The 27,191-nt window shown below is 45.3% G+C and overlaps 2 protein-coding genes across 6 annotated transcripts in view; one reads left to right on the top strand and one right to left on the bottom strand.

Moving 5' to 3' along the window:
- Positions 1-27,191, bottom strand: part of TRMT44 (tRNA methyltransferase 44 homolog) — a 325,304-nt gene that overhangs the window by 159,700 nt on the left and 138,413 nt on the right. Inside the window, exon 1 of one of the 2 annotated variants that reach the window (XM_063924184.1) lies at positions 23,897-24,238. The exons of the other annotated variant lie outside the window; for it this stretch is intronic. Coding sequence (XP_063780254.1) covers positions 23,897-23,933 — 37 coding nt within the window. The 5' untranslated portion in view covers positions 23,934-24,238. Of the gene's footprint in view, positions 1-23,896; positions 24,239-27,191 lie in introns of those variants that run through there. 2 annotated transcript variants of the gene reach the window in all.
- Positions 1-27,191, top strand: part of ACOX3 (acyl-CoA oxidase 3, pristanoyl) — a 199,549-nt gene that overhangs the window by 82,274 nt on the left and 90,084 nt on the right. For all 4 annotated transcript variants that reach the window (XM_063924142.1, XM_063924149.1, XM_063924156.1 and 1 more), the window contains exons 8-9: positions 935-1,031; positions 24,234-24,416. In XM_063924142.1, coding sequence (XP_063780212.1) covers positions 935-1,031; positions 24,234-24,416 — 280 coding nt within the window. The remainder of the gene's footprint in view (positions 1-934; positions 1,032-24,233; positions 24,417-27,191) is intronic.

Here is a 27,191-nt window from a genome sequence, read left to right as displayed (position 1 = left end):
TATGATTCCAGTGACAAATGCTAAAACAGTTCAAGTCTCGCCTATAAAGCCCAGGTGCTTTGTCATTAAACTCCTCTTGTGAATATGTGGATACCTGCAAGGGCATTGGACAAAGCTGTCCTTTATGTCAAACCACAATTGGTCATGGTTGCAAATTGAAGAACTACACCCAAACATTAAATAAAAGAATAATAATAATAATAATGTAATTATAAAATAATATAAATATGTGTCTTCTACATAAAATATATTTCTTAATCCTGCCATGGCTAACTCTACAATTTTGTGTTTATTTTAATTTTAAATGTGGTGCGGTGGAGCGTTTCTTAGCCCACCCATCACCAATTGTCCAATAACGCAAAGGCGGTTTATATAGATCAAAAAAGCTAAAATTGCAAAGCCTAACATGTCAGTTACTCGTTTTCAAACATGCAGTAAATTTACCAATCTGCATAGAATTATTTGATTACCTGAATTAATGGTAACCAGTCACACTATACACTTTACATTTGCAGAAAAGGAGCTGAAGGCAAAAGATCCGTTGTAGCTGCCGTAAATACCAGCATAATAGCAGACCTGTTTAAATAAAAATAACTCTCTAATTCATTGCAACCCGACAGTTTAATTTTTCAAATTTTACTCTGCTCCAGTTTCCATTTATGTCTCCCATTATGTAGATAGAGCATAATGAGGATGCTTTTTGTCTCTACAGCTCTCTCTCCGCATGAATCATTCCTGATACCCCACATTGCTAAAGGGCAACTTTGATAGTTAAGTATTCTAGGTAGAACGTAGGAGGAGTGAACGTCATAAGCTATTACTCTAGAACGCTTGTAGCACTGACTTTAGTAAATATGCTTCTAACATAATGTAGCTACAAGTTTGTTATGCTTATAATTTTAAATTTTTGTTCATTTCATTCATTTTTATACAGATTTGCAATGTTTCACAATGTCCGCATCCCCCACGGGAACCTTTTAAACCGCAATGGGGACATTACAGCCAGCGGGAGTTACACCAGTGTATACAAGGTACAGTATAACCCATTTTCATCTTTTCCTCAAGACAGTCTCTTTTGAAACGACAGCAGATAATTCAGAAATGCCTTACTACTTACCACTATGTTTCTGTGAAAGTCTGGCTGCCAGTCCCAGTCACTAGCCTGGATCAATATACACAGTGCCAGTGGCATCAGAAGCAGTAGTCTATGCTGTAGCAGCCTTCTGTTTTTAGGTGTATTACCTAGGGCAGTGATGGCTATCCTTGACACTCCAGCAGCTGTTGAACTACACATCCCAGCATGCCCTGCATCAGTTTTGCTATTTGGCCATGCTAAAACTGATGCAGGGCATGCTGGGATGTGTAGTTAAACAACAGCTGGAGTGTCAAAGTTAGCCATCACTGACCTAGGGCCTCATAAGCCCTTTCTAATTATGTTCAGGTCAGTGATAACCCGTGTTTGACCCATGCATGCCAGGATTATGTGTGCTTTCATGGAGAGTCTACAACTTGAGCACGCAGTTCAGTTTTCAACACTTGTGCACAAAAAGAATGTCTTGAAGCAGAAGCGAGTGCATAGCACGGTAACTAAATGAATAAGCAGTGTGGTAGCTTAGCAAAAACTGCCCTAGTTGTTTACATTAGAGAATATTACTGATAGATATGAACTCTGTGTATAAATACATAAATGGCCCAGGCAGAAAACGTGTTGAGTTTAGGATCCCTACTGAAAGGATTCTTGACTGTAAGAGCAGTGAAACCGTAGCGTATGCTCTGGTAACAGCTAGTATTGGTAGACAATAGAGAAATTGTAAGATAGGATTAACAAAACAGTAGAAAGGACTAACAGCACTAATAACACAATATATTAGGTTGATCCATGAAAATCTCCAAGTGAAGAAGGAACGCAAACTTATCTATGCTTTACACATGTTTGTTTGTTTTTCCCTTTCTTTAAATCTTTGTTTTTGATTTCCCTTTTTGATCCTTCCGTATTCTCTCCTGTCTTATTTACTCTCCTCCCCTCTCCCGCTCTCTCTTCTTTCTTTCCTTTGTTATTTTTTATCTATTTTTCTTTCTCTTTTTTTTCTGTTTTTTTCTTCTCTCTTCCATTTTCTTCTAAAAATGTTATTTATTTGTCTCGTTTTCTATACCTTTCTTTTTTTCTCTTTTCTCTCTCCTCTTTCTCGTCTGTCTTCTATCTCCTTTTTTTCTTTTTCTTTTCTCTCTCTCTTTCTCTTTCCATCTCTCTTTCTCTCTCTGTTCCTTTCTCTAACGTCCTAGTGGATGCTGGGAACTCCGAAAGGACCATGGGGAATAGCGGCTCCGCAGGAGACTGGGCACAACTAAAAGAAAGCTTTTAGACTACCTGGTGTGCACTGGCTCCTCCCACTATGACTCTCCTCCAAGCCTCAGTTAGATTTCTGTGCCCGGCCGAGCTGGATGCACACTAGGGGCTCTCCTGAGCTCCTAGAAAGAAAGTTTATTTTAGGTTTTTTATTTTACAGTGAGACCTGCTGGCAACAGGCTCACTGCATCGAGGGACTAAGGGGAGAAGAAGCGAACCTACCTGCTTGCAGCTAGCTTGGGCTTCTTAGGCTACTGGACACCATTAGCTCCAGAGGGATCGACCGCATGGAACTGGCCTTGGTGTTCGTTCCCGGAGCCGCGCCGCCGCCCCCCTTACAGAGCCAGAAGCAAGAAGAGGTCCGGAAAATCGGCGGCAGAAGACATCAGTCTTCACCAAGGTAGCGCACAGCACTGCAGCTGTGCGCCATTGCTCCTCATACACACTTCACACTCCGGTCACTGAGGGTGCAGGGCGCTGGGGGGGGTCGCCCTGAGAAGCAATAAAAACACCTTGGCTGGCAAATATATGAATTGATATACAGAAAGAGAAGACAACTCCTTTTTATGGGGCACTCGTATTAGTAATCTAAAACGTAACTTTATTGAAATTGGACTCACATTAACATACAACATGAAACATTTAATCAATAGAAATAATTTGTGGTATGACTGGCTAAGCCTCTGAAAAAATCTCCCTGTGACGTCCTTCTCACTGTATAAATATAAATATAACTGTCCCAATTAAATCCAAATGTCCACAATATTAAGTTATACTGCTATAGTAGATTATTTGTAGGGAACATGTCCTGTGGAAAACTTCCAGATCCAAAATTATCCAAAGTATTTTACTGAGGTATAACCATACACCCTATATGTCATAGACAATTGACTGTCATACTGCTGTTGATAATCCCTTAGTATGACTGTGAATTTAAAGCAACTACCACAATGCACCTATTATGAATACGTGTTGTGGTCAAAACTTATGGTCAATTGATGGTATTTATCTAATAAGCAGGTAAACTTAATTGAGCACTTGTGGAAGAATTATATATTTTGGAGAGGGAAAGTGGAAGAGAAGAAAAAAGTCAGAAGGAAGATGGGGAGAAATAGATGACTAAATGCCTGGTTTCTGCTTTTGGAGATCTGCTTAGAAAGCATCGAATCTCCAATGAGAGAACCACCTGGAGCATATGCACCACTCCCAAGACCTGTATCTGCTGTTAACTTGATCTGCCCAATTAAGGGCAAAGTTAATGAGAGTGCAGGGGAGAGGTCCCTAGCCAGTGTATAATACCTGAATTGCTGACTACTTGTAAGCCCTTTGTTAGTATAAATCACAACCTTTATTTGTAATATCACCTTGTTGTGTAGATTCACAATGAATTATGTGGCATCTATGAAAAACACTCAAAGGAAAAAGAAGCAGAGTTGCTTATGCAGTTATATATAGCATAGCTATTGGGTGGATAGTTTCTATGAAATACAGATTTCATATGCAATAACGACCAGGATGTCTACTGTCCTCAATCATGTCTGTTGACATCGAATTAAGGATGAGAGAGTCCTTTTAGGTGTTTGTGCAATATGAAAATACTGTGCTTCTGCTGTCGTTATCTCAAAAAATGAGTTAAGCCGATGAGAGAGCACCGAAGTATTTAGAAAGAAAAAGATAAGGAAAAAAGATAAATCATACAATTAGTATAAGTGTATTCCTAAGAGTGTATTCACTGCAGGTCTTGTTACATATGGAATAGCCTAGTATCTAACCAATTTCACCCCCACATATAATTTACATTTCAAAATAATTGAACAAAGGGTAAATGTTCCCAATAAAATGTAGGTTAATCGGTTAGAAACACAATTTTTTGTGTGATATATTTGATACAAGCATAATGATAATTTCACAGTTGCATCTGGTATAAGAAATTCGCATCATATTTGCAATAGTAACAGAATTGCATCATGTTTGCAAAACGGCATCATGCATATGTACGTCACCAATTAGCACATTTAAAAATAGGAAATTATATTCCCTTGTTACTGTCTAATTAATTTTATCATTATCATTGTACAGTTGGGAAATAAAATACCTAGATTCATGTGCCAATTACTGCTAATAGATATTAAATTGAGAAAAAGATCGTTACTTATCTGCTGTATATTCTCCTCGATAATTCATTGGTATACATGTCACCTCATATGGAATCAATCGAATAATTATTCTTCCCGTCCAACTCCTTTATAAGGGAGGAGATGGAAGCTGTTCATCACTGGTGGGTATTAACTGTGATCTTCCATGTCGGGTCGGGTGCCTCTGCTGTCTCCCTGCACTGACCCGGCAATAGCGGTGAGCCGCACGCCGCTCGCAGCGGTTCTACATGCTATCATCTGACATGGACTTGGCATCCTGAGGTGAGCCGTACTAACGGTCTCACAAGCTGCGGAGAACTGCGCGCCGAGACTAGTGTCTGTTATACACTGTCACCCGACAAAGATTTGTCAAGTTAAAGGTGAGCCGCACGTTACATACAGCGGCCTCATATACTGCCCGGCAATACGGATCCTTTGATCTGTGACGTGCCGCACACTGTCAGCAGTAATTTTCTATGCTGACCGGACTGCATGTGAATAGTGATTTGCCGCTACTAGACCCGTTTTTAAAGTGTTGGAGCGACGGTCATTCACTCCCATGGCCCTTATAGGGGTTAACATTATGGTGAAGAGTGTCATGGAAGATCACAGTTAATACCCACCAGTGATGAACAGCTTCCATCTCCTCCCTTATAAAGGAGTTGGACGGGAAGAATAATTATTCGATTGATTCCATATGAGGTGACATGTATACCAATGAATTATCGAGGAGAATATACAGCAGATAAGTAACGATCTTTTTCTCAATTTAATATCTATTAGCAGTAATTGGCACATGAATCTAGGTATTTTATTTCCCAACTGTACAATGATAATGATAAAATTAATTAGACAGTAACAAGGGAATATAATTTCCTATTTTTAAATGTGCTAATTGGTGACGTACATATGCATGATGCCGTTTTGCAAACATGATGCAATTCTGTTACTATTGCAAATATGATGCGAATTTCTTATACCAGATGCAACTGTGAAATTATCATTATGCTTGTATCAAATATATCACACAAAAAATTGTGTTTCTAACCGATTAACCTACATTTTATTGGGAACATTTACCCTTTGTTCAATTATTTTGAAATGTAAATTATATGTGGGGGTGAAATTGGTTAGATACTAGGCTATTCCATATGTAACAAGACCTGCAGTGAATACACTCTTAGGAATACACTTATACTAATTGTATGATTTATCTTTTTTCCTTATCTTTTTCTTTCTAAATACTTCGGTGCTCTCTCATCGGCTTAACTCATTTTTTGAGATAACGACAGCAGAAGCACAGTATTTTCATATTGCACAAACACCTAAAAGGACTCTCTCATCCTTAATTCGATGTCAACAGACATGATTGAGGACAGTAGACATCCTGGTCGTTATTGCATATGAAATCTGTATTTCATAGAAACTATCTCACCCAATAGCTATGCTATATATAACTGCATAAGCAACTCTGCTTCTTTTTCCTTTGAGTGTTTTTCATAGATGCCACATAATTCATTGTGAATCTACACAACAAGGTGATATTACAAATAAAGGTTGTGATTTATACTAACAAAGGGCTTACAAGTAGTCAGCAATTCAGGTATTATACACTGGCTAGGGACCTCTCCCCTGCACTCTCATTAACTTTGCCCTTAATTGGGCAGATCAAGTTAACAGCAGATACAGGTCTTGGGAGTGGTGCATATGCTCCAGGTGGTTCTCTCATTGGAGATTCGATGCTTTCTAAGCAGATCTCCAAAAGCAGAAACCAGGCATTTAGTCACCTATTTCTCCCCATCTTCCTTCTGACTTTTTTCTTCTCTTCCACTTTCCCTCTCCAAAATATATAATTCTTCCACAAGTGATCAATTAAGTTTACCTGCTTATTAGATAAATACCATCAATTGACCATAAGTTTTGACCACAACACGTATTCATAATAGGTGCATTGTGGTAGTTGCTTTAAATTCACAGTCATACTAAGGGATTATCAACAGCAGTATGACAGTCAATTGTCTATGACATATAGGGTGTATGGTTATACCTCAGTAAAATACTTTGGATAATTTTGGATCTGGAAGTTTTCCACAGGACATGTTCCCTACAAATAATCTACTATAGCAGTATAACTTAATATTGTGGACATTTGGATTTAATTGGGACAGTTATATTTATATTTATACAGTGAGAAGGACGTCACAGGGAGATTTTTTTCAGAGGCTTAGCCAGTCATACCACAAATTATTTCTATTGATTAAATGTTTCATGTTGTATGTTAATGAGAGTCCAATTTCAATAAAAGTTACGTTTTAGATTACTAATACGAGTGCCCCATAAAAAGGAGTTGTCTTCTCTTTCTGTATATCAATTGATTTGTTCTTTACAACTCAGGGGAGCACCGCCGGGTTTTTTGTCAATTTGATGAATTAGGACATAAATTCCCCCATAGGTAACGGGTATCACTAAATCTTTAACAATAGTATCTTCATATTCCGGTTTTTGTACATAACATACAAATAGAAAGGTAGCTCAGTGCGCTATTTCCCCCACAACAAATCCAGTTTCCTGGCAAATATATCACAATATATAGCCCCAGAGGCTATATATGTGATAAATACCCCTGCCAGAATCCATAAAAAAGCTGGAGAAAAGTCCGCGAAAAAGGGGCGGAGCTATCTCCCTCAGCACACTGGCGCCATTTTCTCTTCACAGTGCAGCTGGAAGACAGCTCCCCAGGCTCTCCCCTGTAGTTTGCAGACTCAAAGGGTTAAAAAGAGAGGGGGGGCACTAAATTTAGGCGCAATATTGTATATACAAGCAGCTATTGGGAAAAATTCACTCAATATAGTGTTAATCCCTAAATTATATAGCGCTCTGGTGTGTGCTGGCATACTCTCTCTCTGTCTCCCCAAAGGGCTGTGTGTGGGGTCCTGTCCTCAGTCAGAGCATTCCCTGTGTGTGTGCGGTGTGTCGGTACGGCTGTGTCGACACCTTTGATGAGGAGGCTTATGTGGTGGCAGAGCAGATGCCGATAAATGTGATGTCGCCCCCTGTGGGGCCGACACCAGAGTGGATGGATAGGTGGAAGGTATAAACCGACAGTGTCAACTCCTTACATAAAAGGCTGGATGACGTAACAGCTGTGGGACAGCCGGCTTCTCAGCCCGCGCCTGCCCAGGCGTCTCAAAGGCCATTAGGGGCTCAAAAACGCCCGCTCCCTCAGATGGCAGACACAGATGTCGACACGGAGTCTGACTCCAGTGTCGACGAGGTTGAGACATATACACAATCCACTAGGAACATCCGTTACATGATCCCGGCAATAAAAAAATGTGTTACACATTTCTGACATTAACCCAAGTACCACTAAAAAAGGGTTTTATGTTTGGGGAGAAAAAGCAGGCAGTGTTTGGTTCCCCCATCAAATGAGTGAATGAAGTGTGAAAAAGCGTGGGTTCCCCCGATAAGAAACTGGTAATTTCTCTAACGTCCTAAGTGGATGCTGGGGACTCCGTAAGGACCATGGGGAATAGCGGCTCCGCAGGAGACTGGGCACATCTAAAGAAAGCTTTAGGACTATCTGGTGTGCACTGGCTCCTCCCCCCATGACCCTCCTCCAAGCCTCAGTTAGATCTCTGTGCCCGAACGAGAAGGGTGCACACTAGGGGCTCTCCTGAGCTTCTTAGTGAAAGTTTTAGTTTAGGTTTTTTATTTTCAGTGAGACCTGCTGGCAACAGGCTCACTGCATCGAGGGACTAAGGGGAGAAGAAGCGAACTCACCTGCGTGCAGAGTGGATTGGGCTTCTTAGGCTACTGGACATTAGCTCCAGAGGGACGATCACAGGCCCAGCTTGGATGGGTCCCAGAGCCGCGCCGCCGGCCCCCTTACAGAGCCAGAAGGCAGAAGAGGTCCGGAAAATCGGCGGCAGAAGACGTCCTGTCTTCAACAAGGTAGCGCACAGCACTGCAGCTGTGCGCCATTGCTCTCAGCACACTTCGGTCACTGAGGGTGCAGGGCGCTGGGTGGGGGCGCCCTGAGACGCAATAAAAACACCTTGGATGGCAAAAAATGCATCACATATAGCTCCTGGGCTATATGGATGCATTTAACCCCTGCCAGAATCCATAAAAAAGCAGGAGAAAAGTCCGCGAAAAAGGGGCGGAGCCTATCTCCTCAGCACACTGGCGCCATTTTCCCTCACAGCTCCGTTGGAGGGAAGCTCCCTGGCTCTCCCCTGCAGTCACTACACTACAGAAAGGGTTAAAAAAGAGAGGGGGGCACTAATTAGGCGCAGTTTTAACTATACAGCAGCTATAAGGGGAAAAACACTTTTATATAAGGTTATCCCTGTATATATATAGCGCTCTGGTGTGTGCTGGCAAACTCTCCCTCTGTCTCCCCAAAGGGCTAGTGGGGTCCTGTCCTCTATCAGAGCATTCCCTGTGTGTGTGCTGTATGTCGGTACTTTTGTGTCGACATGTATGAGGAGAAAAATGATGTGGAGACGGAGCAGATTGCCTGTAATAGTGATGTCACCCCCTAGGGGGTCGACACCTGAGTGGATGAACTGTTGGAAGGAATTAGGTGACAGTGTCAGCTCTGTATAAAAGACAGTGGTTGACATGAGACAGCCGGCTACTCAGCTTGTGCCTGTCCAGACGTCTCATAGGCCGTCAGGGGCTCTAAAGCGCCCGTTACCTCAGATGGCAGATATAGACGCCGACACGGATACTGACTCCAGTGTCGACGGTGAAGAGACGAATGTGACTTCCAGTAGGGCCACACGTTACATGATTGAGGCAATGACAAATGTTTTACACATTTCTGATAATACGAGTACCACCAAAAAAGGGGTATTATGTTCGGTGAGGGAAAACTACCTGTAGTTTTCCTGAATCTGAGAAATTAAATGAGGTGTGTGATGATGCGTGGGTTTCCCCCGATAACAACTGATAATTTCTAAAATGTTATTGGCATTATATCCTTTCCCGCCAGAGGTTAGGGTGCGTTGGGAAACACCCCCTAGGGTGGATAAAGCGCTCACACGCTTGTAAGGGCTCTACCTTCGCCTGAGATGGCCGCCCTTAAGGATCCTGCTGATAGAAAGCAGGAGGGTATCCTAAAAGGTATTTACACACATACTGGTGTTATACTGCGACCAGCAATCGCCTCAGCCTGGATGTGCAGTGCTGGGTTGGCGTGGTCGGATTCCCTGACTGAAAATATTGATACCCTAGATAGGGACAGTATATTTTTGCCTATAGAGCATTTAAAAGATGCATTTCTATATATGCGTGATGCACAGCGGAATATTTGCCGACTGGCATCAAGTCTAAGCGCGTTGTCCATTTCTACCAGTAGAGGGTTATGGACACGTCAGTGGTCAGGTGATGCGTATTCCAAACGGCATTTGGAAGTATTGCTTTATTAAGGGAGGAGTTATTTGGGGTCGGTCTTTCAGACCTGGTGGCCACGGCAACAGCTGGGAATTCCACGTTTGTACCCCAGGTCGCCTCTCAACATGAGAAGACGCCGTATTATCAGGCGCAGTCTTTTCGTGGACAAGCGGGCAAAAGGTTCCTCATTTCTGCCCCGTGACAGAGGGAGAGGAAAAAGGCTGCAGAAATCAGCCAGTTCCCAGGAACAGAAACCCTCTCCCGCCTCTGCCAAGCCCTCAGTATACGCTGGGGCTTTACAAGCAGAATCAGGCACGGTGGGGGGCCCGTCTCAATGAATTTCAGCGCGCAGTGGGCTCACTCGCAAGTAGACCCCTGGATCCTTCAGGTGATATCTCAGGGGTACAAATTAGAATTCGAGACGTCTACCCCTCGCCGTTTCCTAAAGTCGGCTTTACCGATGTCTCCTTCTGACAGGGAGACCGTTTTGGAAGCCATTCACAAGCTGTATTCCCAGCAGGTGATAATCAAGATACCCCTCCTGCAACAGGGAACGGGGTATTATTCCACACTGTTGTGGTACCGAAGCCGGACGGCTCGGTGAGACCGATTCTAAATCTAAAATCTTTGAACACTTACGTACAGAGGTTCAAATTCAAGATTGAGTCACTCAGAGAAGTGATTGCGAACCTGGAAGAAGGGGACTACATGATGTCTCGGGACATCAAGGATGCTTACCTTCATGTCAAAATTTACCCTTCTCACCAAGGGTACCTCAGGTTTATGGTACAGAACTGTCACTATCAGTTCAGACGCTGCCGTATGGATGGTACACGGCACCCCGGGTCTTTACCAAGGTAATGGCCGAAATGATGATATTCCTTCGAAGGAAGTGAATTTTAGTTTTCTTTATCATCCACTAGGGGTCACTGGAGTACTCTTGGGATATGGACGGCTTCCACCGGAAGAAGGCACTGAATAAATTAATTTTTGAGACTACTCCTCCCCTCCATATCCTCGAGCACTTCAGTGTTTTTTCTGTGCTCGACACAGTTAGAAGGCATAGTGGAGCTCGTCCACGAAGTATTGGAATTTTTTTTTTAGTTCCTAAGTTTTTCTTCTTTTCAAGGATTTCCACGTCCTTTCCCCCCTTCTAACAAGCGTGGGTCAGGGACAGTGGAAGCGGCTGAGAACAGCCGTGAGTGTCGGACCTCTCTGTAAAGAGCTCCCTCACTCCACCTGCAGGCTGCCTGCAAAAAGCTGGACGGAGCTTGGATGAGAAGCCCCGTCATAGACTTTGGTCACGGTCCAGGTATGTTAGGGGCGGTCAGCTCTTGCTGCCGCTCCACTGTTGGGGATTGTATTGGGTACTCACCGCTGCCCGGAGCGCGTGTGCATGGGCCGCGTCACGGCTCCATGCGGCGCGCTCTCACTCTCCGCTCCCAGCATCTTAAATCCAGACCGCTGCTCCCCGGCGCCGCAGCAGCGCTGCCTGGCTACACAGACACTCCGCAAAATGTGTGTGGCGGGCGGGAGCGCGTGTGCATAGGCCGCTCCAGGGCTCTATGCAGCACGCTCGCTGCTTCCGCTATCCGCCCGCAGCAGCCGAGGAGTTCCCGCTGCCTGGGCCTACAGGTACAGGCCGCTCACACGGCCCTATGCAGACTTCCACAGGCCCTGACCCGGTGCTGTACACGGAGGTCGTGGGAGTGGGGGGGGGGGGAGACATTGGCAGTATTTGGCATGCTTAATATGTTAATGTTCTCCTGTCTGTTCCAGGTTTCCTTTATTACATCTCGGCTAAGAGTGGTACTAGGGGAATTTTGGGGTCAGTTTTCTTATTGCTGGCAGGCACTGCACTTGCCTGATATATACCAGGAACTTTGGTGTTATTACTGAGTCGTGCAGTCTGTCTGTGTGTAGTTTGTATTGTCTGTCTTTTATAATGAGTAAGACACCAGCAAAATCTAAGAAACATTTTTCATGTCATGTCTGTAAGAGTGTGTTGCCTGATGGATCCACCACATGTACAGCATGTGTTGTTAATACAGCCATAAATACGATTTCAGAAGTAAAACCACCATCTCTGGACCCTCCATGGGCTTTACTTGCAGATGTATTAGTTGGTTTACAATCAGAGCTGGCCGCCTCTCGTGAAGAAAGAGAGGCGGCAAGATCTGAGTTTAAAATGAGACCATTTGAGTTACCAGAGTCTCAATCTGGTCAGAGGCCCACCTTGAGTGGAAAAGATAAATTTCCTTTTCCTAATAATTCTCCAGTCTCTGGGATACTAGACCTCACTGAACAGGAGTATGAGGAGGGCGAAATAGGGCAACAGTCAGATAGTGACGATTTTGACAGCCCAGGTATTGACAATCTCATCAGAGCAGTACGTCAGTCGCTGGAGTTTACGGAAACTGAGGAGCCCCTGACGAATGATGAAGTAGTTTTTACTAAACGACAGAGATCTCCGATGTGTTTCCCTATTTCGGAATCTCTTAATAAAATGTTACTGGAATCACGGAAAAATCCGGATAAACGGTTTTCTATTCCTCGTAGATTTAAATCGAGTTACCCGTTTCCAGAGTCCATGACAGCTACTTGGGAGAACCCACCATTGGTGGATTCATCCGTATCCAAACTTACAAGGAAGTTAACCATACCAGTACCAACTGCTACTACGCTTAAAGACCCTGCAGATCGTAAAATAGAGGCTATGCTAAGGTCCATGTATACAGCAGCTGGAGTGCTGCTGAGACCTGGGTTGGTTGGCATTTGGGTTACTAAAGCTTTAATGGTATGGATAAAAGAGCTCAAGTCGGCTCTGCAAGATGACCATCTTATACTTCTCGCGGATCAAATCTGGGAAGCTGCTGAATATCTATGTACAGCTTCTACTGACGTCTGTCAGCTTACTTCTCGCCTGTCCTCATCGCTAGTCATAGTACGACGAGCACTTTGGCTGCGTTCTTGGCAGGCGGAGACGGAGGTTAAAAAAGGTATAGAGGCATTGCCTTATGATGGCGAGAAGCTTTTCGGTCCTGAATTGGACAAATGGATTTCTGAGGCTACTGGAGGAAAGTCTGTGTTTCTTCCATCGCCTACAACTATACCTAAACGGAAATATTCTGGTCCGGCGTTCAAATCCTTTAGAACTCAGCCCTTTCGTGGGCAGGGCACAGGAGCAGTCACGCCTGGTAGAAGAGGTCGGGGACGTAGTGCTCGACAATCCAATGCACGTCGTCAAGACACTAAGACCACTAACAAACCAGTGGCATGACGGGCTCCCAGCCCATCTCGGATCTCCAATTGTGGGAGCACGCCTTCAGAGCTTTCAGGGGGCGTGGCTGCAGACGTCCACAGATGGGTGGATCCGCAAGTTAGTATTAGAGGGTTACAAAATAGAGTTCGATTATCTTCCGACAGGAAGATTTTTCACGACAGGACTGCCTGTGTCGGACGACAAGAAAGCAGTTCTGCAGGTTGCCATTCAGTCTCTGCTGAATGCTGCAGTTGTAATTCCGGTCCCCGTGCAGGAACAGGGGCAGGGTTATTATTCCAGTCTGTTTCTGGTACCAAAACCAGATGGCTCAGTCAGGCCAATATTGAACCTAAAAGGTCTCAATCATTACGTCACTTACCACAGATTCAAGATGGAATCTCTCAGGTCAGTAATTGCAGGGTTAGAGCCGCAGGAATTCATGATTGCACTGGATCTCAAGGATGCGTACTTACACATTCCGATTTGGCCACCTCACCAGAGTTTCTTAAGGTTTGCGATAAGGCGAGACCATTACCAGTTTCAGGCTCTCCCGTTTGGCCTCTCATCAGCGCCTCGGGTATTCACCAAGGTAATGTCCGTGATGATAGCTCATCTCAGGTCCCTAGGGGTAATAATTGTTCCGTATTTGGACGATCTACTCATAAAGGCTCCGTCTCAACAATTGCTTCTCCAGCATGCTTTGCTAACGTACAATGTACTAGTTCAGCACGGTTGGATAGTCAGTTTAAAGAAATCACATCTAATTCCGTGTCAGCGACTTCAATTCCTAGGGATGATTCTCGATACAGTAAAACAAAAGGTTTACCTGCCACAACAGAAAGTACAGGTCATTCGTCATCTGGTGCAATTAGTGCTCAAGCCACGCACAGTCTCAGTACATTTGTGCATTCGCCTTTTAGGCACAATGGTGGCGGCTTTCGAAGCACTTCAGTTCGGAAGGTTTCACTCACGTCCGTTTCAACTGGAGGTGTTAGCGCAATGGTCGGGATCACATCTGCAGTTGCACCACAGGGTGAGATTGTCGCCACAAGTCAGGGTGTCTCTTCTCTGGTGGTTAAAAATACACAATCTATCTGCAGGGAGACGATTCGGCGTCGTGAATTGGATAATTCTGACAACAGACGCAAGTCTCAGAGGTTGGGGAGCTGTAGTTCAGAGTCATCGGCTCCAGGGCCTCTGGGCAAATCACGAAAGATCGCTATCCATAAATGTTCTGGAACTCAGGGCGATTTACAATGCTCTAAGACAAGCAGTGTACATGTTTCGTTTTCAGACTGTTCAGGTGCAGTCAGACAATGCGACGGCAGTCGCATACATAAACAAACAAGGAGGAACGAGAAGCCGCATGGCAATGCGGGAAGTAGCTCGGATCCTCAGATGGGCCGAATATCACCAGGTGATATTGTCGGCAGTGTTCATTCCGGGAGTGGACAACTGGGAGGCAGATTTTCTCAGTCGTCGGGATTTTCATCCAGGAGAGTGGGCATTAAATCCAGAAGTATTTCAGATGTTGATCCAGAAGTGGGGGTACCCTCAGGTGGATCTGATGGCATCCCGCCACAATCATCAGGTGTCACGATATGTGTCCAGAACAAGAGATCCAGGGGCAGTGGCGGTGGATGCTCTCACAGCCACGTTGGCCGTACAGCCTTGTGTATCTGTTTCCACCGTTTCCGCTGCTCCCGCTGTTGCTAAAACGGATCAAGAGAGGGTCCGTCACAGTCATACTAATAGCGCCTCATTGGCCTCGGAGGGCTTGGTTCTCGGATCTCCTCGGGTTACTCGCAGACGATCCGTGGCCACTCCCACTACGTCCGGACCTGTTACAACAGGGTCCGTTCCTTTACCCCGATTTAGCGCGGCTGCGTTTGACGGGGTGGCTGTTGAAAAGGCCATCTTAAGAAGAGAGGGCATTCCTGAGTCTGTTATACCAACCATGGTACGAGCTAGGAAGCCGGTTACGGCAGCTCATTATTACAGAATCTGGCGTACTTATATAAGTTGGTGTGAAGCTCGGAAATTTCCGACATCATCTTTTAATTTATCCCGTCTTTTGTTATTTTTACAGATGGGGTTAGATGGAGGACTACGTCTTTCCACACTAAAGGTGCAGGTATCTGCGTTGTCAATTTTCTTTCAAAGGAAATTGGCCTCGTTGCCGTCAATACATACGTTTTTACAGGGTGTAAAGAGGATACAGCCTCCTTTCATTCCACCTACAGCACCATGGGACTTGAATCTGGTTTTAGATTTCTTACAGTCCGATTACTTTGAACCTTTACGACAAGTGGATATTAAATTTCTCACTTGGAAAACGATTTTTCTTTTAGCCTTAGCTTCGGCTAGGCGTGTTTCAGATCTGGGTGCCTTGTCGTGCAAGTCACCGTATTTAGTTTTTCATGATGACAGAGCGGAACTTCGGACGAATCCCGCTTTTCTACCAAAGGTAGTGTCGTCTTTTCACATCAATCAACCAATAGTAGTTCCTGTGTTAACAGGAGATTCTGGAACGTTGGATGTGGTTCGCGCATTGCGCATCTATGTATCCCGAACGTCTACTGTGCGTAAAACGGATACGTTGTTTGTTCTCTATGATGCGGCTAAGAGGGGTTGGCCAGCCTCTAAGCAAACCTTATCCAGATGGATCAAACTGACCATACGTCAGGCTTACCTTTATGCTAGGTTACAGCCACCTACTTCAGTAACAGCTCATTCCACACGTTCTGTGGGAACGTCATGGGCAGCGAGTCGTGGGGCTTCTACGACACAGCTTTGCCGTGCGGCTACTTGGTCTTCAGTGCACACGTTTGTGCGCTTTTACAAGTTTGATACTTTCGCGGCATCAGCATCTAGCTTTGGCCGTTTAGTGTTACAAGTGCCAAACAGCTCTCCCACCACGGAGGAAACTTTGGTACATCCCAAGAGTACTCCAGTGACCCCTAGTGGATGATAAAGAAAATAGGATTTTGGTACTTACCAGGTAAATCCTTTTCTTTGAATCCATAGGGGGCACTGGACGCCCACCCAGAGCAGTTTACCTGTTTTAGGAAGTTCAGTGGTTCTTATGGTAACACACTTTCACGACTGGTTTAAATTTAACAAGGGTTAATCAGTTATGGTGTCAACTGTTTAGTTGTCTGTTACGTTTTGTGTCAACTTTATTGTTGTCCGTGAGATTATATGTAATTCTCCTTTGGTCAATCTCTCTATCGATCCTGTTCGGCTCAGTAAAAAACACTGAAGTGCTCGAGGATATGGAGGGGAGGAGTAGTCTCAAAAATTAATTTATTCAGTGCCTTCTTCCGGTGGAAGCCGTCCATATCCCAAGAGTACTCCAGTGCCCCCTATGGATTCAAAGAAAAGGATTTACCTGGTAAGTACCAAAATCCTATTATCCCTTACTTGGACAATTCCCTGATAAGGGTAAGATCCAGGGAACAGTTGGAGGTCGGTGTAGCACTATCTCAGGTAGTGTGGCGGCAGCACGATTGGATTCTCAATATTCCAAAATCGCACCTGGTTCCGACGACGTGTCTTCTGTTCCTAGGGATGATCCTGGACACAGTCCAGAAAAAGGTGTTTCTCCCGGAGGAGAAAGCCAGGGAGTTATCCGAGCTAGTCAGGAACCTCCTAAAACCGAGCCAAGTCTCAGTGCATCAATGCACAAGGGTTCTGGGTAAAATGGTGGCTTCCTACGAAGCAATCCCATTTGGCAGATTCCACGCAAGAACTTTCCAGTGGGACCTGCTGGACAAATGGTCCGGGTCGCATCTTCAGATGCATCAGCGGATAACCCTGTCACCAAGGACAAGGGTGTCCCTCCTGTGGTGGTTGCAGAGTGCTCATCTTCTAGAGGGCCGCAGATTAGGCATTCAGGACTGGGTCCTGGTGACCACGGATGCCAGCCTGCGAGGCTGGGGAGCAGTCACACAGGGAAGGAATATCCAGGGCTTATGGTCAAGCCTGGAGACATCACTTCACATAAATATCCTGAAGCTAAGGGACATTTACAATGCTCTAAGCTTAGCAAGACCTCTGCTTCAAGGTCAGCCGGTGTTGATCCAGTCGGACAACATCACGGCAGTCACCCACGTAAACAGACAGGGTGGCACAAGAAGCAGGAGGGCAATGGCAGAAGCTGCAAGGATTCTTCGCTGGGCGGAAAATCATGTGATAGCACTGTCAGCAGTATTCATTCCGGGAGTGGACAACTGGGAAGCAGACTTCCTCAGCACGACCTCCACCCGGGAGAGTGGGGACTTCACCCAGAAGTCTTCCACATGATTAAAAACTCGACAGGTATTGCGCCAGGTCCAGGGACCCTCAGGCAATAAGCTGTAGACGCTCTGGTAACACCGTGGGTGTACCAGTCAGGGTATGTGTTCCCTCCTCTGCCTCTCATACCCAAGGTACTGAGATTGATAAGATGGAGAGGAGTAAGCACTATATTCGTGGTTCCGGATTGGCCAAGAAGGACTTGGTAACCGGAACTTCAAGAGATGCTCACGGAGGATCCGTGGCCTCTACCTCTAAGAAGGGACCTGCTCCAGCAAGGACCCTGTCTGTTCCAAGACTTACCGCGGCTGCGTTTGACGGCATGGCGGTTGAACGCCGGATCCTGAAGGAAAAAAGGCATTCGGGATGAAGTCATCCCTATCCTGATCAAAGCCAGGAAGGATGTAACCGCAAAAACATTATCACCGCAATTGGCAAAAATATGTTGCGTGGTGCGAGGCCAGTAAGGCCCGACGGAGGAAATTCAACTGGGTCGATTCCTACATTTCCTGCAAACAGGAGTGTCTATGGGCCTGAAATTGGGGTCCATTAAGGTTCAAATTTCGGCCCTGTCAATTTTCTTCCAAAAAGAACTAGCTTCAGTCCCTGAAGTTCAGACGTTTGTAAAAGGGGTACTGCATATACAGCCTCCTTTTGTGCCTCCAGTGGCACTTTGGGATCTCAATGTAGTTTTGGGTTCCAAAAGTCACATTGGTTTGAACCACTTAAATCTGTGGAGTTAAAATATCTCACATGGAAAGTGGTCATGCTGTTGGCCCTGGCCTGGGCCAGGCGCGTGTCAGAATTGGCGGCTTTATCCTGAAAAAGCCCTTATCTGATTTTCCATTCGGACAGGGCGGAATTGAGGACTCGTCCTCAGTTTCTCCCCAAGGTGGTTTCAGCGTTTCACCTGAACCAACCTATTGGTGGTGCCTGCGGCTACTAGGGACTTGGAGGCCTCCAAGTTGCTAGACGTTGTCAGTGCCCTGAAAATATGTTTCCAGGACGGCTGGAGTCAGGAAATCTGACTCGCTGTTTATCCTGTATGCACCCAACAAGCTGGGTGCTCCTGCTTCTAAGCAGACTATTGCTCGTTGGATTTGTAGTACAATTCAGCTTGCACATTCTGTGGCAGGCCTGCCACAGCCAAAAATCTGTAAATGCCCACTCCACAAGGAAGGTGGGCTCATCTTGGGCGGCTGCCCGAGGGGTCTCGGCTTTACAACTTTGCCGAGCAGCTACTTGGTCAGGAGCAAATACGTTTGTAAAATTCTACAAAATTGATATCCTGGCTGAGGAGGACCTGGAGTTCTCTCATTTGGTGCTGCAGAGTCATCCGCACTCTCCCGCCCGTTTGGGAGCTTTGGTATAATCCCCATGGTCCTTACGAAGTCCCCAGCATCCACTTAGGACGTTAGAGAAAATAAGAATTTACTTACCGATAATTCTATTTCTCATAGTCCGTAGTGGATGCTGGGCGCCCATCCCAAGTGCGGATTGTCTGCAATACTTGTACATAGTTATTGTTACAAAAATCGGGTTATTATTGTTGTGAGCCATCTTTCAGAGGCTCCTCTGTTATCATGCTGTTAACTGGGTTCAGATCACAGGTTATACGGTGTGATTGGTGTGGCTGGTATGAGTCTTACCCGGGATTCAAAATCCTTCCTTATTGTGTACGCTCGTCCGGGCACAGTATCCTAACTGAGGCTTGGAGGAGGGTCATGGGGGGAGGAGCCAGTGCACACCAGATAGTCCTAAAGCTTTCTTTAGATGTGCCCAGTCTCCTGCGGAGCCGCTATTCCCCATGGTCCTTACGGAGTCCCCAGCATCCACTACGGACTATGAGAAATAGAATTATCGGTAAGTAAATTCTTATTTTCTAAAAAGTTACTGATGGCGTACCCTTTCCCGCCAGAGGATAAGTTACGCTGGGAGATATCCCCTAGGGTGGATAAGGCGCTCACACGTTTGTCAAAAAAGGTGGCACTGCCGTCTTAGGATACGGCCACTTTGAAGGTACCTGCTGATAAAAAGCAGGAGGCTATCCTGAAGTCTGTATTTACACACTCAGGTACTTGACTGAGACCTGCAGATAGTGCTGCTGCAGCGTGGTCTGTGACCCTGTCAAACAGGGATACTATTTTGCGAACATAAGAGCATATTAAAGACGTTGTCTTATATATGAGGGATGCACAGAGGGATATTTTGCCGACTGGCATCCAGAATTAATGCAATGTCCATTCTGTCAGGAGGGTATTAGAGACCCGACACTGGACAGGTGATGCTGACTTTAAAAGGCACATAGAGCTTTATAAGGGTGAGGAATTGTTTGGGGATGGTCTCTGGGACCTCGTATCCACAGCAACAGCTGGGAAGAAAAAATTTTACTTCAGGTTTCCTCACATTCTAAGAAAGCACTGTATTATCAGGTACAGTCCTTTCGGCTTCAGAAAAGCAAGCGGGTCAAAGGCGCTTCCTTTTTGCACAGAGACGAGGGAAGAGGGAAAAAGCTGCACCAGTCAGTCAGTTCCCAGAATCAAAATTCTCCTGTTTCCTCTGAGTCCACCGCATGACGCGGGGGCTCCACAGGCGTAGCCAGATACGGTGGGGGGCCGCCTCAAAAATTTCAGCGATCAGTGGGCTCGCTCACAGGTGGATCCCTGGATCCTTCAGGTAGTATCTCAGGGGTACAAGCTGGAATTCGAGGCGTCTCCCCCCCCCCGCCGTTTCCTCAAATCTGCCTTGCCGACAACTCCCTCAGGCAGGGAGGCTGTGCTAGAGGCAATTCACAAGCTGTATTCCCAGCAGGTGATAGTCAAGGTGCCCCTACTTCAACAAGGACGAGGTTACTATTCCATACTGTTTGTGGTACCGAAACCGGACGGTTCGGTGAGACCCATTTTAAATTTGAAATCCTTGAACACATACATAAAAAAATTCAAGTTCAAGATGGAATCGCTCAGGGCGGTTATTGCAAGCCTGGACGAGGGGGATTACATGGTATCCCTGGACATCAAGGATGCTTACCTACATGTCCCCATTTACCATCCTCACCAGGAGTACCTCAGATTTGTGGTACAGGATTGCCATTACCAATTCCAAACACTGCCGTTTGGACTGTCCACGGCACCGAGGGTCTTTACCAAGGTAATGGCAGAAATGATGATACTCCTTCGAAAAAAGGGAGTTTTAATTATCCCGTACTTGGACGATCTCCTTATAAAGGCGAGGTCCAAGGAGCAGTTGTTGGTCGGAGTAGCACTATCTCGGGAAGTGCTACAACAGCACGGATGGATTCTATACATTCCAAAGTCACAGCTGGTTCCTACCACACGCCTACTGTTCCTGGGGATGGTTCTGGACACAGAACAGAAAAAAGTGTTTCTCCCGCAGGAGAAAGCCAAGGAGCTGTCATCTCTAGTCAGAGACCTCCTGAAACCAAAACAGGTATCGGTGCATCACTGCACACGAGTCCTGGGGAAAATGGTAGCTTCTTACGAAGCAAAATTCCATTCGGCAGGTTCCATGCAAGAACTTTCAGTGGGACCTCTTGGACAAGTGGTCGGGATCGCATCTTCAGATGCATCGGCTGATAACCCTGTCTCCAAGGACCAGGGTATCTCTACTGTGGTGGCTGCAGGGTGCTCATCTTCAAGAGGGCCGCAGATGCGGCATACAGGACTGGGTCCTGGTAACCACGGATGCCAGCCTTCGAGGCTGGGGGGCAGTCACACAGGGAAGAAATTTCCAAGGACTTTGGTCAAGTCAGGAGTCGTCCCTACACATAAATATTCTAGAACTGAGGGCCATTTACAATGCCCTAAGTCTGGCAAGGCCTCTGCTTCAAAACCAGCCGGTACTGATCCAATCAGACAACATCACGGCAGTCGCCCATGTAAATCGACAGGACGGCACAAGAAGCAGGATGGCGATGGCAGAAGCCACAAGGATTCTCCGATGGGCGGAAAATCACGTCTTAGCACTGTCAGCAGTGTTCATTCCGGGAGTGGACAACTGGGAAGCAGACTTCCTCAGCAGACACGACCTACACCCGGGAGAGTGGGGACTTCATCCAGAAGTCTTCCAACTGTTGGTAAACCGTTGGGAAAGGCCACAGGTGGACATGATGGCGTCCCGCCTAAACAAAAAACTAGATATTGCGCCAGGTCAAGGGACCCTCAGGCAATAGCTGTGGACGCTCTAGTGACACCGTGGGTGTACCAGTCGGTTTATGTATTCCCTCCTCTGCCTCTCATACCAAAGGTACTGAGAATAATAAGAAAACGAGGAGTAAGAACGATACTCGTGGTTCCGGATGGGCCAAGAAGAGCTTGGTACCCAGAACTTCAAGAAATGATATCAGAGGACCCATGGCCTCTACCGCTCAGACAGGATCTGCTACAGCAGGGGCCCTGTCTGTTCCAAGACTTACCGCGGCTGCGTTTGACGGCATGGCGGTTGAATTCCGGATCCTAAAGGAAAAGGGCATTCCGGAGGAAGTCATTCCTACGCTGATAAAAACCAGGAAAGAAGTAACCGCAAACCATTATCACCGTATTTGGCGAAAATATGTTGCGTGGTGTGAGGCCAGGAAGGCCCCAACAGAGGAATTTCAGCTGGGTCGTTTTCTGCACTTCCTACAGTCAGGAGTGACTATGGGCCTAAACTTGGGTTCCATTAAGGTCCAGATTTCGGCTCTGTCGATTTTCTTCCAGAAAGAACTGGCTTCACTGCCTGGAGTTCAGACATTTGTAAAGGGAGTGCTACATATTCAGCCCCCTTTTGTGCCTCCGGTGGCACCTTGGGATCTCAACGTGGTGTTGAGTTTCCTAAAATCACATTGGTTTGAGCCACTTAAAACTGTGGATTTGAAATATCTCACGTGGAAAGTGGTCATGTTATTGGCCTTGGCTTCGGCCAGGCGTGTGTCAGAATGGGCGGCTTTGTCATGTAAAAGCCCTTATCTGATTTTCCATATGGATAGGGCAGAATTAAGGACTCGTCCCCAGTTTCTCCCTAAGGTGGTATCAGCTTTTCACTTGAACCAACCTATTGTAGTGCCTGCGGCTACTAGGGACTTGGAAGATTCCAAGTTACTGGACGTAGTCAGGGCCTTAAAAATTAATATTTCCAGGACGGCTGGAGTCAGGAAAACTGACTCGCTTTTTATCCTGTAGGCACCCAACAAAATAGGTGCTCCTGCTTCTAAGCAGACTATTGCTCGCTGAATTTGTAGCACAATTCAGCTGGAGCATTCTGCGGCTGGATTGCCGCATCCTAAATCAGTAAAAGCCCATTCCACGAGGAAAGTGGGCTCATCTTGGGCGGCTGCCCGAGGGGTCTCGGCTTTACAACTTTGCCGAGCTGCAACTTGGTCAGGGACAAACACGTTTGCTAAATTCTACAAATTTGATACCCTGGCTGAGGAGGACCTTGAGTTTTCTCATGCGGTGCTGCAGAGTCATCCGCACTCTCCCGCCCGTTTGGGAGCTTTGGTATAATCCCCATGGTCCTTTCGGAGTTCCCAGCATCCACTAGGACGTTAGAGAAAATAAGATTTTACTCACCGGTAAATCTATTTCTCGTAGTCCGTAGTGGATGCTGGGCGCCCATCCCAAGTGCGGATTGTCTGCAATACTTGTACATAGTTATTGTTAACTAAAGGGTTATTGTTATGAGCCATCTGTTGAGAGGCTCAGTTATGTTTCATACTGTTAACTGGATATGGTATCACGAGTTATACGGTGTGATTGGTGTGGCTGGTATGAGTCTTACCTGGGATTCAGAATCCTTCCTTATTGTGTCAGCTCTTCCGGGCACAGTATCCTAACTGAGGCTTGGAGGAGGGTCATAGTGGGAGGAGCCAGTGCACACCAGGTAGTCTAAAAGCTTTCTTTTAGTTGTGCCCAGTCTCCTGCGGAGCCGCTATTCCCCGTGGTCCTTTCGGAGTTCCCAGCATCCACTACGGACTACGAGAAATAGATTTACCGGTGAGTAAAATCTTATTTTCTTTCTCTTGTTCTCTCTTCGGGCCTAACTCAGGGTTGATCGCAAAAGCAAAATCTTTCTCTAATGGGCTAAACCATGTGCACTGCAGGTGGGGCAAATATAACGTGCAGAGAGCGTTAGATTTGGGTGGGTTATTTTGTTTCTGTGCATGGTAAATACTGGCTGCTTTATTTTTACACTGCAATTTATATTTTAGTTTGAACATACCCCACCCTAATCTAACTCTCTCTGCACTATAACTACCCCACCTGCACAACACACAGTTTTGTCCATTAGAGAAAGATTTTGCTTTTGCGATCAATACTTAATTAGGCCCTTATACTTTTTCATTATTTATCACTTTCTTTTCTCTCTCCTCTTCTCCTTTCTCCATTTTTCTTTTTATTTTCTATTTTTTTCTTTCTTTTTATCTTTTTTTATCTTTCAATCTATATTATTTCTTACTCTTTTGTCTTTCTTTTTCTCTCCTTTTTCTTTCCATTCTTCTTTTCTTTGTCACTTTTTTCTTTCTTTCTCTTTACCGTTTTCTCTTTTTTCTCTTATTTGTTTTCTGTAGCATTTCTTTCTTTCTTTCTTTTGACTTTTTTTCTGTTTCTCTTTCTAACTCTTTTTTTCCTTTCTGTTTCCTCTTTCTATTCTCTTTGTCTCTTTTCTCTCTCTCTCTTTTTTCGCTCTATTTCTTTATCTTTCACACTTTCTCTTCTTCCTTTTCTTTTTTAATTCCAGTCAGTGATGTTTATCAGATCTATAATACATCTGTTTGCTGTGCGGTTACTTTTAGGACCCAAAGCAGCGTCTTGGTGCATCTCTCGGTACTCTGTCCAGTGGCAGGGTCTCCATCATTGGGATGGTAGTGGTGAATTTGAAGCTTGCTGTGTCCATTGCTGTCCGTTTCTCTGCAACACGTCGTCAGTTTGGACCCACTGAAAAAGAAGAATTGCCTGTACTTGAATATCAGTTGCAGGTAAATATTGAACCAATGCCTATTTATACCTGTATCTGTATGTTATGTATGTATTATGGTGGGATTCTCTTATCTAGGTTTTGTTTTTTACATAAACATCCTTCTTTAGGACTTGTGCGTGGTAAATGACTGACACAAAGTTCAGTGTGTCTGGTCAATGCACACAAGCAGACCTGAGAAACGAACACATCCAAAGGAAGGTAGAGGCTAACGTCATATTAATTGTGTAAGATTTTCAGCCGCCGGAACCCTTACCGGATCCCGATAATACCACTGTTCAGCCATTTTAAGATGCTTAAAATTAAGGGCCTAATTCAGATCTGATCACAGCAGCAAATTTGTTAGCTAATGGGCAAAACCATGTGCACTGCAGGGGAGGCAGCTATAACATGTGCAGAGAGAGTTAGATTTGGGTGGGGTGTGTTCAAACTGAAATCTAAATTGCAGTGTAAAAATAATGCAGCCAGTATTTACCCTGCACAGAAACAAAATAACCCACCCAAATATAACTCTGCACGTGTTATATCGCCCTCTTCCTCTGCAGTGCACATGGTTTTGCCCAACTACTAACAAATTTGCTACTGCGATCAGGTCTGAATTAAGCCCTAAGAGTAGTAGTATTTCTATCATCACGCCATGATACCGGCATTTGGTCACGGTGCTCATTCGACCAAAGTGTACTCCATCCAACCGCTCAGGTCAGGGGGAGGAGTGACCTAGGGTAGGGCATGAACCCTGAAGCAGGGAGTACGGTAGGCTTTTACCTGGCTTTCTGGTGGACCATTCATGTTTTTGTTCGTACACATTACATAACTACTATGTTTTGGGACAACTGAAAGGCAACAGTCATTGGTCTAGTAAATACAGCAAAAGTGTGTGCACTTTTTCAATGATTTGTTTTATTTTCCAGTAGGAATTGCAAATCCATATTTCTCTACACAAGCCTCCAGAAAGGTCTATCTGACATCAGAGTAAAGGTCCACAATACAGTCTTTTTCCACATCTTCATCCCCAAAGTCAATGTATAAAGTGCGAAAAAGAATAAGTAAGACGGAACCACTCCGTTTCTGGCACTTTTTTTTTTTTTTTTTGTAAACTGGGAGCAGCAGCTGCACGGTGGTGCATCCAGTGCAATGCACTGGAGCCCGCCACAATGAAGAGGCCCGTAGCGGCATTGAGAGCAGTACCAATAATGAGTCACACTGACTCATTCCAGTACTCTGCTGCTGCGGCCAGCTGCGGACACTAACAAGACAAGGGGGAGCCAGTCTAGCCGAAGGAGAGGAGGGAGAGCTTCACCCCTTCCTTCCCATCTCCTCCCCTTCTCCTATCTCCTCCCCTTCTCTTACCCTGCTAGTTGCCAGGGCTTCTATGTTACAATATAGTGGTTCTCAGTGGGCTGCGTGATATGGCCACACAGCAGTGATGAACCGATTAGATATGTAGGATAGGAACCAAGCAAGGGCTGTGTAAATGCATGCTGTGCATCATGGGAGATGATGTCATGCTGAGGTGACTCACTTCCTGTTTGTCTCCTGTTACTTCCACTTGGTGTCTGACTCATGCTGAGTAAAGACCTGTATTACACTGATGCTGCAAGTGTCGTCCTGATTTTGTTGTTACATATCTACAGGCTATGTCTTGAAGACCTAGAGATTGTAGTGTTTGTATGAGAAGAGAGTGGTCAACAGTCTCAAAAGCAGCAGAGAGATCTAGTAGAATAAGTAGTGAGTAACTACTTTAGTCCGTGCTGTCTCTGTGGAGTGTTGGGAACAGAAACCTAAAGTAGATCCAATAAGTTGTGTGAGTTAAGAAAGTGTGTGAGGCGAGTTTAGGCAAGTCTCTCAAGTATCTTGGAGAGGCATGGGAGCCTAGAGATGGGATGGTAGTTTGAGTTTGGGTCAGAATTTTTTTTTTTCAGAATAGGAGTAATCACTGCATGCTTGAACAGTGAAGGAAAGATACCAGGAGAGAGAGAGAGAGATTACAGATGTTCGTTAAGGTTGAGATGAGCACAGGAGACAGAGATTTACTTATTTGTGATGGTAAATGATCAAGAGGAGAGGTAGTAGAGTAGCAGGATGAGAAGAGTATTGATACTTCATCTTTATTTGTGGGATCAAATGAAGGGAGTGTGCCAGGGGGTTCAGGTAGGGAATTGAGCAGGTCACTGGCTGAGGAAGAGCATGCCATTTCATCTCAGATCTTATCAATCTTGTCCTTGAAGTAGGAAGCAAGATCTTGCGCCTTGATCATGGCTGGTGGGTTGGGTGAGGGAGGGTTGAGAAGTGATTTAAATGTATTAAGAAGTTCTTTGGGGTTAGAGGCTTGAGCAGAGATGAGAGTTTGGAAATATGTCTGTTTGGCAATGTCCAGGACATTACGATAATGTGAGGCAGTCGCTTGGAATGCGAGATTTACGCCACTTTACGTTACAGTTTTTGTAGGTGTCTTGTTAATTTAGAGTGCCATGGTTGACATCTTATATGTGTGACTGTGTCTGTATACGAAGCATATGGACTTGGCATGGAAAAAAGCAGAGGCGGCTGCATTGTAGCACTTCGTATGCAGATTCATACAGTAATGATGTATGAGGACACATCTGTATGTTTGTACATTGTGATTTTACCACTGGAGGTCGTGCTAAGCTCTTTCAGGCAGGGTGACCATACTCTTGCTGATGCCACAGTCAGTTTTTTTTTTTTTTTCACCCTGGTGAGTTCAGCCAAGAAACAATTGTGCATTAAAATGTCATGTCTTTGAGTACCCCCCTGA

This window comes from Pseudophryne corroboree, chromosome 1 (assembly GCF_028390025.1).
Source record: "Pseudophryne corroboree isolate aPseCor3 chromosome 1, aPseCor3.hap2, whole genome shotgun sequence".
Taxonomy (NCBI): domain Eukaryota; kingdom Metazoa; phylum Chordata; class Amphibia; order Anura; family Myobatrachidae; genus Pseudophryne; species Pseudophryne corroboree.
Note: the sequence above shows the minus strand (reverse complement) of the source record. Positions and strands in the feature narration are given on the sequence as shown.